Source organism: Oncorhynchus tshawytscha, linkage group LG06 (genome assembly GCF_018296145.1).
Source record: "Oncorhynchus tshawytscha isolate Ot180627B linkage group LG06, Otsh_v2.0, whole genome shotgun sequence".
NCBI classification, from domain to species: Eukaryota; Metazoa; Chordata; class Actinopteri; order Salmoniformes; family Salmonidae; genus Oncorhynchus; species Oncorhynchus tshawytscha.
This window is the reverse complement of record NC_056434.1, coordinates 27,686,325-27,699,746: the sequence shown is the minus strand read 5'-3', so window position 1 is coordinate 27,699,746 and position 13,422 is coordinate 27,686,325. Positions and strand designations below refer to the sequence as shown.

The 13,422-nt window shown below is 41.6% G+C and overlaps 1 protein-coding gene across 3 annotated transcripts in view; it reads left to right on the top strand.

The window, feature by feature from the left end:
* ripor1 (RHO family interacting cell polarization regulator 1) overlaps positions 1-13,422 on the top strand; it is a 115,159-nt gene that overhangs the window by 65,340 nt on the left and 36,397 nt on the right. The window contains exon 1 of one of the 3 annotated variants that reach the window (XM_042323135.1): positions 10,386-10,579. The exons of the other annotated variants lie outside the window; for them this stretch is intronic. Coding sequence (XP_042179069.1) covers positions 10,561-10,579 — 19 coding nt within the window. The 5' untranslated portion in view covers positions 10,386-10,560. Of the gene's footprint in view, positions 1-10,385; positions 10,580-13,422 lie in introns of those variants that run through there. 3 annotated transcript variants of the gene reach the window in all.

The window sequence follows — 13,422 nt, the reverse complement described above, 5'->3', positions numbered from 1 at the left end:
CTGTCGTTTTTTCTGTGCATATGAAATTCCCTGGCACCTGCTCAAACAGCAGATTAAATAAGTAAAGCTTGTTTTGATTTAAGAATCAGGGGGAGGGTGTGTGGAAAACAAGCATGCCTGCTGTGTTTGAGACAAATAGAAGCCTAGTGGCATGTTAAGAATGGAAAGAACGTTGTTTTGGGGAGTAAAGTGCTTGTTGTTGAGTGAAGCTATGGAGGGGTGGGGGTCTCCACCTTAGATTGAGCTGCGCTAAGGTGGTCATTTCAATTTAAAAGGACCCAATGTAAAAGGACCCATGAGCACCAATGTGAAGTTGTATGGAGTGTTAAACTTTGAAAACAATGTTTTTGTTTGGCATACATTTTAAGTGAAATAAAGTATCAGCGCAATTCCAGAATTGCCCAGGTGGAAATGCAAGGAAGTACTGATATATTTTGTTTTCCTCACCCCCTACTCTTTGAACTGTGTATGTGAGTTTGGTGTAATGATTAATGGTAGACTTAACAAATACAGATAGTTGGGTAAATCCCCTGGGATATGCACCGATATCCAGGATCCAGTTGTCAGGCCTGTGTGCGTCTGATAACCCTGTGTCAGTGTGTTGCCAGGCATCTTATCTCTGTATCACCCAGATGACTTACATTGTCCTGGGATAGTTACAGTACCTTCGGAAAGTATTCAGACCCCTTGACTTTTTCCACATGACGAATTCAACCACCCCCTGGGACATTAAAACTCTGGCTGATTTCCTGGAAACTGAGGAGTACATTCACATTGAAGATGTCTTTCAAAGTATAAAAACCCTTCTTAGACCAAGGATCTGATATAAATGGTTTCTTACACACTAAGAATAATTTATTACACCATATTGGAGAGTATGAATGCTATTTAAGATTAGCTCTCATGCCTTTCCGTATCTTTCCACACATTTACTGAGTATGCTATAACGCAGGTTTGGGCCCGGGACCTGATTTCAATGCGGCGCGGCGGAATCATGCTCAGATCACAAAGAATTTGCGATAGTAAAGTTTTGAAAAACGTATTTTATTATTCAAATGAAAAGCCCAATGAATTCTCGCCTGTGTAATGATTTAACTCACACCGCTTGTGGGACATTTATTTTTGAAGGCACGTATAAATAACAACTGCACGAGGACAGACAGTGACAGACAGGCTGAAACACACGTTAGTTAGAAATAGTAGCTAGCTAGAAATTGCAGAAAAATACGTTTTTCAAAGAAAAGGAAAGTAGACCATGAATATAGGATGTTCCAGTAAGAGTGGACATCGAAATATTTCTTTGTTGAGGTATCAGGGAAAGCTGTGTGTGAAGAGCACAAAAAGAGAAAAGTTTACAACTTGTCCCGACACTTCCAGACGAAGCATGCAGAGAAATATAGGAATATGTCTTCTGAGGCCAAGTGCATCGAAAGAGTCGCTTTCTCATTTGAAAAAAGCAGCAAGGACTTCTCACAAAACTGCAATCAGCAAACGACGGAATTGCAAGAGCTAGCTGCGTACTGTCCCACAAAATTGCTAAACATAGCAAGCCATTCGCTGAGGGCGAATTCATTAAAGAATGTTTAATTGACTCTGCAGCAAAACTTTGCCCCGACAAGAAAGAGCTGTTTGAAAATGTCTCCCTGTCAAGACGAACAGTGACACTGCGTGTTGAGGACATCGCAGAGAATATGGAACAACAGTTGAAAGACAAGGTAAAGGATTTCACCTATTTCTCCTTGGCCCTGGATGAGGGCGGTGATGCACGTGACACAACGCAGTTGTTGATATTCTTACGAGGCATAACCCCAGACTAGGAAATGACAGAGGAGCTGGCTTCAGTGCAGTCAATGAAGAGCACAACCACAGGGAAAGATTTATTGGAGGAGGTTAATGAAAAGTTATCTAGTGTGACCACTGATGGGTGCCCAAACTTGACAGGAAAATACTTTGGCCTTTTGAAAAGGATACAAGATCAAGTAGCTGAGCTGAACCCAGATCAGATAATTATTTTCCTGCATTGCATTATTCATCAGGAGGTGCTCTGTAAATGGGTTCTAAAAATGAGCCATGTTGTGGATACAGTCACTACAGTGGTAAACTTCATAAGAGCAAAATCTTTTAAACCACAGGCAGTTTGTCTCACTGTTGAAGGATACCGAGTTGGGTCATGCAGATCTCCCCTACCACATAAACGTGAGATGGCTGTGTTTCGGGAAGGAGTTTAAAAGGTTGTGGGACCTGATATCTGAGATTGCTGAGTTTTTGCAAAGGAAAGGAAAATATGTGGATTTCTCTCAACTGCAAGATAAAGAATGGTTGGCTGATTTTGCCTTCACCGTCATGGTCTTCATGAGTGATCTGAATTCCAAACTACAAGGGAAGGGCCTTTTTGCAATTCAGATGTACAGCCTTGTCAAAGCTTTCAAGGGAAAATTACTCCTGACCCGCCAACAATCTCACCGACCTTCCGACACCACTAGTCTGTTCCCTATCAGATGACAACAATCTCACCCACCTTCCGACACTACTAGTCTGTTCCCTATCAGATGACAACAATCTCACCCACCTTCCGACACTACTAGTCTGTTCCCTATCAGATGACAACAATCTCACCCACCTTCCGACACTACTAGTCTGTTCCCTATCAGATGACAACAATCTCACCCACCTTCCGACACTACTAGTCTGTTCCCTATCAGATGACAACAATCTCACCCACCTTCCGACACTACTAGTCTGTTCCCTATCAGATGACAACAATCTCACCCACCTTCCGACACTACTAGTCTGTTCCCTATCAGATGACAACAATCTCACCCACCTTCCGACACTACTAGTCTGTTCCCTATCAGATGACAACAATCTCACCCACCTTCCGACACTACTAGTCTGTTCCCTATCAGATGACAACAATCTCACCCGACCTTCCGACACTACTAGTCTGTTCCCTATCAGATGACAACAATCTCACCCACCTTCTGACACTACTAGTCTGTTCCCTATCAGATGACAATCTCCCCCAATTTGTGACAGTACTAGTCTGTTCCCTATCAGATGACAACAATCTGACCCACTAGTCTGTTCCCTATCAGATGACAACAATCTCACCCACCCTCCGACACCACTTGTCTGTTCCCTATCAGATGACAACAATCTCACCGACCTGACACTACTAGTCTGTTCCCTATCAGATGACAACAATCTGACCCACCTTCCGACATTACTAGTCTGTTCCCTATCAGATGACAACAATCTCCCCCACCTTCCGACACTACCAGTCTGTTCCCTATCAGATGACAACAATCTCACCCACCTTCCGACACTACTAGTCTGTTCCCTATCAGATGACAACAATCTCCCCCACCTTCCGACACTACTAGTCTGTTCCCTATCAGATGACAACAATCTCACCCACCTTCCGACACTACTAGTCTGTTCCCTATCAGATGACAACAATCTCACCCACCTTCCGACACTACTAGTCTGTTCCCTATCAGATGACAACAATCTCACCCACCTTCCGACACTACTAGTCTGTTCCCTATCAGATGACCAGCGAGAGAAGTATACATCGCTGCTGCGTGCTTTGAACAGTGAGTTTTCTCGTCATTTTCAAAGTGTTGTAAAAATGACATACTGTTGGTTTCCTCTCCTTTCACCTTCAATGTGGATTACAATCGCACTGACCTGCAACTTGAGCCTATCGATCTTCAGTCTGATGCAGTGATTGTTTTGAATAGTTCTCCAATGTCACTGACAAGGTTCTATGCATCTCTCGATGAACAAAACTTTCCAAAGATTAGAAGTCATGCTCAGAAGATGTTTCTACTGTTTGTTCACATACAGTTGAAGTCAGAAGTTTACATACACTAAGGTTGGAGTCATTAAAACTTGTTTTTCAACCACTCCACAAATTTCTTGTTAAACTTGTTTTTTTGGCAAGTTGGTTAGGACATTACTTCACTTATAATTCACTACCACAATTCTAGTGGGTCAGAAGTGTACATAGACTAAGTTGACTGTGCCTTTTTTAAACAGCTTGGAAAATTCCAGAAAATGATGTCATGGCTTTAGAAGCTTCTGATCATTTGAGTCAATTGGTGGTGTACCTGTGGATGTATTTCAAGGCCTACCTTCAAACTCAGTGCCTCTTTGCTTGACATCATGGGAAAATCAAAATAAATCAGCCAAGACCTCAGAAAAAAAATGTAGACCTCCACAAGTCTGATTCATCCTTGGGAGCAATTTCCAAACGTACCACGTTCATCTGTACCAATAATAGTACGCAAGTATAAACACCATGGGATCACGCAGCCGTCATACCACTCAGGAAGGAGACGTGTTCTGTCTCCTAGAGATGAACGTACTTTGATGCGAAGTGCAAATCAATCCCAGAACAGCAAAGGACCTTGTGAAGATGCTGGAGGAAACGGGTACAAAAGTATCTATATCCATAGTAAACAAGTCCTGTATTGACATAACCTGAAAGGCCGCTCAGCAAGGAAGAAGCCACTGCTCCAAACCCGCTATAAAAAAAAGACAGACTACTTTTTGGGGAAATGTCCTCTGGTCTGATGAAACAAAAATAGAACTGTTTGGCATTGTTATGTTTGGAGGAAAAAGGGGGAGGCATGCAAGCTGAAGAACACCATCCCAACTGTGAAGCACAGGGGTGGCAGCAGCATGTTGTAGGGGTGCTTTGCTGCAAGAGGGACTGGTGCACTACACAAAATAGATGGCATCATGAGGGAGGACAATGTTGTGGATATATTAAAGCAACATCTCAAGACATCCATCAGGAAGTTAAAGCTTGGTCGTAAATGGGTCTTCCAAATGGACAATGACTCCAAGCATACTTCCAAAGTTGTGGCAAAATGGCTTAAGGACAACAAAGTCAAGGTATTGGAGTGGCCATCACAAAGCCCTGAAAAAAGCGTGTGCGAGCAAGGAGGCCTACAAATCTGACTTACACCAGCTCTGTCATGAGGAATGGGCCAAAATTCACCCAACTCATTGTCGGAAGCTTGTGGAAGGCTACCTGAAACATTGACCCAAGTTAAACAATTTAAAGGCAATGCTACCAAATAATAATTGAGTGCATGTAAACTTCTGACCCACTGGGAATGTGATGAAAGAAATTAAATTTGAATTAAATCATCCTCTACTATTATTCTGATGTTTCATATTCTTAAAATAAAGTGGTCTCCTAAAACAGGGAATGTTTACTAGGATTAAATGTCAGGAATTGTGAAAAACTGAGTTCAAATGTATTTGGCTAAGGTGTATGTAAACTTCCAACTTTGAGTCATTTAAATGTAATGTTGAGCTCTCTCTTGTGTTTTTGTGCATACCCGCTAACGAGAGTTCTGTCCGTTGTGCTGAATGCACAGTGTACTTTTCCCTCTGTGTAGTTTGTTGCATGTTTAATAATGAAAATACCTACCAAAAGGAGACCATGGATATGGTTTATTTCTCTGCATGGTAAAATTTGTAGCATATCTGGATGTGATTTACAGTAGATATATCTGTCAGCACAGTCATACACATGATGTATAATCCTGTAATATGATTCTGGCCCGCGATGGCAAAAATATATTTTAGTGTGGCCCTCCCTGTAAAATATTTGCCCAGGCCTGCTATAGTTTGTCCAAACACCAATGCAAAAAAATTTTAGTAGTCATTCCAGTAAATAATTAATATTGTAATCTATTTGATGACACCTTTGACTTTTCTATAACACGCCAAGGAACAGAAGCCTCTGGGCAGTGGTGTAATGTACTTAAGTAAAAATACTACTTTAAAGTACTACTTAAGTAGTTTTTTTGGAGTATCTGTACTTTACTATTTATATTTTTGACTGTTACTTCACTACATTCCTAAAATAAATATTGTACTTTTTATTCCGTACATTTTCCTTGACAGCCAAAAGTACTCGTTACATTTTGAATGCTTAGCAGGACAGGAATATAGTCCAATTCATGTACTTATCAAGAGAACTACTGGTCATCCCTACTGCCTCTGGTGGACTCAGTAAACACATGCATCTTTTGTAAATAATGTCTGACTGTTTGAGTGTGCCCCTGGCTAGCCATACATTTTAAAAACAAGAAAATGGTGCAGTCTGCTTTACCCCTACCTACATGTACAGTACCAGTCAAAAGTTTGGACACACCTACTCATTCAAGGGTTTTTCTTTATTTTTACTATTTTCTAAATTGTAGAATAATAGTGAAGACATCAAAAACTATGAAAGAACACTAATGGAATCATGTAGTAACCAGAAAAGTGTTAAACAAATCTTAATGCTACAACATACAATAACATTCCAGACTATTCTGTGCAGAGAACTCTATGCCAACAGTTTGGGGAAGGCCCTTTAATGTTTCAGCATGACAATGCCCCCATGCACAAAGTGAGGTCTAGACTGAAATGGTTTGTCGAGATCGATGTGGAGGAAATTGACTGGCCTGCACAGAGCCCTGACCTTCACGCCATTGAACACCTTTGGGATAAATTGTAATGCCGACTGCAAACCAGGCCTAATCTCCCAACATCAGTGACCAACTTCACTAATGCTCTTGTGGCTGAATGGCAGCAAGTCCCCGTAGTAATGTTCCAACGTCTAGTGGAAAGCCTGCCCAGAAGAGTGGAGACTGTTAAATAAAATTGTATTTGTCACATACATGTGTTTAGCAGATGTAGCGAAATGCTTGTTTCTAGCTTCAACAGTGCAGTAATATCTAACACACAATACACACAATCTAAAGGAATGGAAATAAGAATGTATACATATTTGGATGAGCAATATTTGCAAAAGCGGCTGTTATAGCAGCAAAAGGGGGACCAACTTCATATTAATGCCCATGATTTTGGAATGAGATGTTTGACGAGCAAGTGTCCGCATACTTTTGATCATGTAGTGTATGTCCTGGTGTATGTGTTTCTGTGCACTGAATAGAAGTGCTCTAAAAGAGATGTAGAATGATGTCTTTCGTACGTTGGATGTTGATCCCCCTGATATCTTGTTACACTCCGTTTCATTGTGTAGACTGATGTTTATTTGGTGTATGTTGATTCCTGGTCAGCCAGGCTGAGACTCGGTGTGGGATTTCCCCTTGATGCTAATGAGCTGATCTGATGTGGTTAACAGACCTTGATTTGATTCACCTCGACTGCCTCGCTTACTCTATTTACTGGATCTGACCAACTACTAATCGCCAAAGAAGCTACTCAGCCAATCACTGTCATCGAGTATCAATGTCAGCTAGTCCTCCTGCACATTCTAGCGTGCAGAATGGGATTCTGCAGAGGTTGATCATGTCAGGACCTGTTAGAAACCCTTGGTGACAGTTGCGGTGGTGAATGGGGGGGGAACACGTTTATTGACGGTGTCTTTGTTTGTTTACTTCATTCTTTGTGGTGTGGGTGTGTTTTATGAAAACAACTAGATTTGTGTGCACATATTTTTATATTTTGAACTAAACACAAGTCTCCCTATGTGTGTGTAATGAAGTGGTACATTTTGGATCTAAGTGGAACACATGAAAGTCATTCGAGTTTAATCTGAGTGAAATCTGAATGTGCAGCGAGAGAAGCTGCTGGATTAACATGTCGATTAAGGCTTTCCTCTCCCTGTAAATGTGCAGCGCATACGGAAGGAGGTGTGTGTGTTGTTGCAACTGTTTGACTAATATCCTGCGTGTGCGTGATGTCGACGACATTAAAAACAAGTCTGCCTCCAGGAGAAAGGCAGTGGCCTGGGTTATGGGGAAAAGCCCAATGAGAAACATCGTTGCGTAAACCAGTCTTACAAGCTGTTTGTATTTGCATATACCCATCTATTCTCACTCCCCTTCATCAGACTCTGTGCTCTACTGATTTATTAGTCACTGTTTTTCAGCATGTTGTTGCAACTGTTTGACTAACATCCTGCTGTTTTTCTGATGGCATACTGCTGACAGTGACGGCTGTCCCTTGTAGGTTATTATTGACAACTTTCATTCCTCAGCGTAAAGTGCAGCCATATACCTAATCAGGTTAAGTACCTGAACTAGAGCAGTGTCACCTTGAGCGTGATCATCAGCTTGCAGCGAGGTTCTCAAGTCCCTTTTGCCAGTTCTGTCCTCTGTTAAACATTTTCAAGGTGCACTGTTAAGAATGAGACTTGGGGTCATCACACAAGTTTGACCTGATCACAAGGTTCACGGAGTGACTCATTTTAGTTAGATGCTTGAGCCGACAAAAAGCAGTTCCACTAGATGTTTTTGTCTTGCGGAGTGAGACTATACACGCAAGAGCCTCAGAATCTATGATGACGATATAGAGTAAGAACAGTGTTTCTGAGGGGGTTATGAGCGTTCATTTCCCGTTTGGTGCATCATGCTCTGGGGTGTCTGGGTACTTCTTGTAAACCGTTTACAACATCGATAGACAGTCTGGCATGCTAAGACCGGTAGGGATTTGTCATGGATGAATGACTCAAGGCTGATAAGGATTATCTCTCGTTGTGTTATTTCAGACTTCAGTTGTGATTATGAGGAAAAATATTAAGGGAAGAGTTGAGAAGTTAACATTTTTCTTTTCTTAGGTTCTCTTGAGTTTCCACAGTTTATTACTCAAAGCTATTTTGGGGTCCTATTCATGATATGTAATGGCAGTAGTAGAGAACACAAATGTTATAATTGCATACAGTACCAGCCAAAAGTTTGGACACACCGACTCATTCATGGGATTTTATTTATTTAAACGTTTTTCTACACTGTAGAATAATAGTGAAGACAAACTATGAAATAACAAATATGGAATCATGTAGTAACCAAACAAGTGTTAAACAAATCAAAATATATTTGAGATTCTTCAAAGAAGTCCCCCTTTGCCTTGATGAAAGCTTTGCACACTCTGGCATTCTATCAACCAGCTTCATGAGGAATGCTTTTCCAGCAGTCTTGAAGGCGTTCCCACATATGCTGAGCACTTGTTGGCTGCTTTTCTTTCACTCTCCGGTCCAACACATCCCAAACCATCTCAATTGGGTTGAGGTCTGAGGATTGTGGAGGCCAGATCATCTGATGCAGCAACCCATCACTCTCCTTCTTGGTCAAATAGCTCTTACACAGTCTGGAGGTGTGTTGGGTCATTGTCCTGTTGAAAAACAAACGAAAGTCCCATTAAGCGTAAACCAGATGGGATGGCGTATCACTGCAGAATGCTGTAGTAGCCATGCTGGTTAAGTGTGCCTTGAATTCTAAATAAATCCCTGACAGTGTCACCAGCAAAGCACCCCCACACCATCGCACCTCCCCCTATATGCTTCACGGTGTGAACCACATATGCAGAGATCATTCGTTCACCTACTCTATGTCTCATAAAGACACAGCGGTTGGAACCAAAAATCTCACATTTGGACTCATCAGACCAAAGGACAGATTTCCACCGGCCTAATGTCCAATGCTCATGTTTCTTGGCCCAAGCATGTCTCTTCTTCTTATTGGTGTCCTTTAGTAGTGGTTTCTTTGCAGCAATTCGACTATGAAGGCCTGTTTCACGCAGTCTCCTCTGAACTGTTGATGTTGGGATGTGTCTGTTACTCGAACTCTGAAGCATTTATTTGGGCTGCAATTTCTGAGGCTGGTAACTCTAATGAACTTATCCTCTGCAGCAGAGGTAACTCTGGGTCTTCCTTTCCTGTGGCAGTCCTCATGAGAGCCAGTTTCATCATAGCGCTTGATGGTTTTTTGCGACTGCACTTGAAGACACTTTCAGTTCTTGAAATGTTTTATATTGACTAATATGTCTTAAAGTAATGATGGACATAATATGGACTTGGTCTTTTACCAAATAGGGCTATCTTCTGTATACCACCCCTACCTCGTCACAATGCAACTGATTGGCTCGAACGCATTAAGAAGGAAAGAAATTCCACAAATGAACTTTTAACAAGGCAAACCTGTTAATTGAAATGCATTCAAGGTGACTACCTCATGAAGCTGGTTGAGAGAATGCCAAGTGTGTGCAAAGCTGTCAAGGCAAAGGTTTCCTACTTTGAAGGATCTCAAATATAAAATGGATTTTGTTTTGTTACTACATGCTTCCACATATGTGGTATTTCATAGTTTTAGATGTATTCACTGTTATTCTACAATGTAAAAAAAAAAATCCCTTGAATGAGTAGGTTTGTGTCATTTTGACTGGTACTGTACATGTAATTTACGAGTTGGAAACAATATGCTGGTCTTGCTGGAAGAGGGAGAGGCAGGAAGAGTGTGATGTCAGTCAGGGAAGAGTAGAGGAAGCCAGAGGAGGAGGAGGAGAGGGCTGGTAGCAGGGAGGTTGACCGCCTTCCCATTTCCTGGCGGCAGCGCCTCTACTCTGCTCTCTCTCTGAGTTTGAGAGAGGGGCCAGAGATTAAACTTCAGACGAGTAGACGCTGCTGGATCTCCTTCCGTGGATCTATCTATCTATGTCTATCTCTTTAAGGTGGTTCTCATTAAACCCAAGGAGAACCATCTCCTGGTCTGGGTGGTCAACACTGAGAGGAAGCCACATATCGATAAAAAGATGTACAGTGGATATGGAGGTACCTTTTCCCCTTTAATCTGATTTAAAGTGGGGCTTGTGGACTTGACAATTTATACAAGTACTATAGTTCTATTTTGTTCTAGGCTACGATGGAATTTTGAAGTACAGGATGTTAGTTTTGTCTATAGTGTTGTTACTCTTGTTTTGGAATGGTGGTGATTGAGTCAAATGTCAGTCACTCGCTGCTTGTATTGGGTTTTGTAGTATTTCACACCGTGTGAAGCATTTTGTAAAATATTACTTCTCATTTAACCATCACCAGTGTGTCCCATTGATTGTGAATGTTTACTTCTCATTTAACCATCACCAGTGTGTCCCATTGATTGTGAATGTTTACTTCTCATTTAACCATCACCAGTGTGTCCCATTGATTGTGAATGTTTAGTTTTCATTTAACCATCACCAGTGTGTCCCATTGATTGTGAATGTTTACTTCTCATTTAACCATCACCAGTGTGTGTTCCCATTGATTGTGAATGTTTACTTCTCATTTAACCATCACCAGTGTGTTCCCATTGATTGTGAATGTTTACTTCTCATTTAACCATCACCAGTGTGTGTTCCCATTGATTGTGAATGTTTACTTCTCATTTAACCATCACCAGTGTGTGTTCCCATTGATTGTGAATGTTTAGTTTTCATTTTGTGGGTGTGTTTTATCAGCCTGTGTTATTTCTTACACCCTCAATATATGTTCCCTCTCTATCTCTCCGTTTGAGGCTAAATTCCTTTGCTTTGGCTTCACATTGTCCTTTTTGTCAGGGCTGAAGTTGGATGTGCCTTACACTGCCCTGAAAGGGGGAAGAAAACGTTCCTCCATTTCCTTCTCGTGGAGTCCATTATGAAACTGAAAGCCCTGGAGTTGGAGAATGATAGTGTTCCTCCTCCTCATAGCTATGGCCACATTGTCTGTCTATGTCCCTGGTGTTGGTCTATATAGGCCTATGGTTTGTGGACGAGGGGGATGACTGCAGTTCGTTATCATCCAGGTGGTCTACCACGACATGTCCAAATTAATGTGGTTTAATTCGGTCTGTGGGGAGGGAAAAAAACGCCGGCCCCACAGATCCATCTTTGGTGGTGTTGAGGTAGACCAGCTGTTCCCAGGAGTGGTGTGTGGACACGGACACCTCAGTGTTCAAATCTGTTGCTAGAGGAAGTCTATAAATGTCTGTTGCGTGATTTCCCCTCACTTTAGGTGTGGTCACACTCTAGTCAGGTCCTGTTGCTGTGGAGATTTGAAGAACATTATTTCAGTTTTCCAAACCAGTCCCTCATGGCCAGTGTTGTAAACATACCCATGGACTTTGAGACAATGAACAATGACTAGGGGGCTTGACTGAGTCAGTACTGAGATGAGTCGTAAACAGTTGGGGTATAATTACAAATCTCTTCATTTAGTGGAAGTGTTAGATAAGAGTCAAGCAGACGTGGAGGGCTGGAGAAGGGAATGGCGGTAAGGGATGTAGTGGGTCTTTGTTTAGGCGCTGGCAGAGAGAATGGAAGGGAAGGAAGGGGACACGTGTGCACAGTTGAAGTCGGAAGTTTACATACACTTAGGTTGGAGTCATTCAAACTTGTTTTTCAACCACTCCACAAATTTCTTCGAATTTCAAACTATAGTTTTGGCAAGTCGGTTAGGACATCTACTTTGTGCATGACACAAGTAATTTTTCCAACAATTGTTTACAGAAAGTTTTCTTCACTTATAATTCACTGTATCACAATTCCAGTGGGTCAGAAGTTTACATACACTAAGTTGACTGTGCCTTTTTAAACAGCTTGGAAAATTCCAGAAAATGATGTCATAGCTTTAGACATCATTTGAGTCAGTTGGCGGTGTACCTGTGGATGTATTTCAAGGCCTACCTTCAAACTCAGTACATATTTGCTTTACATCATGGGAAAATCAAAAGAAATCAGCCAAGACCTCAGAAAAATAATTGTAAACCTCCACAAGTCTGGTTCATCCTTGGGAGCAATTTCCAAACGTCTGAAGGTACCACGTTCATCTGTACAAACAAAAACGAGTCCTATATCGACATAACCTGAAAGGCCGCTCAGCAAGGAAGAAGCCACTGCTCCAAAACCGCCATAAAAAAGTCAAACTACGGTTTGCAACTGCACATGGGGACAAAGAAATGCCCTCTGCTCTGATGAAACAAAAATAACTGTTTGGCCATAATGACCATAGTTATGTTTGGAGGAAAAAGGAGGAGGCTTACAAGCCAAGAACACCATCCCAACCGTGATGCACATGGGTGGGGGTTCTTTGCTGCAGGAGGGACTGGTGCACTTCACAAAATAGATGGCATCATGAGAATGGAAAATGATAAGGATATATTGAAGCAACAATATATTGAAGCAACTCAAGACATCCGTCAGGAAGTTAAAGCTTGGTCGCAAATGGGTCTTTCAAATGGACAATGACCCCAAGCATACTTCTAAAGTTGTGGTAAAATGGCTTGAGGACAACAAAGTCAAGGTATTGGAGTGGCCATCACAATGCCCTAACCTCAATCCTATAGAAGATTTGTGGGCTGAACTGAAAAAGCGTGTGTGAGCAAGGATGCCTACAAACCTGACTCAGTTACACCAGCTCTGTTAGGAGGAATGGGCCAAAATTCACCCAACTTATTGTGGGAAGCTTGTGGAAGGCTACCTGAAACATTTGACACAAGTTAAACAATTTAAAGGCAATGCTATCAAATACTAAGTGAGTGTATGTTAACTTCTGACCCACTGGGAATGTGATGAAATAAATAAAAGCTGATATAAATCCTACTATTATTCTGACATTTCACATTCTTAAAATAAAGTGGTGATTCTAACTGACCTAAG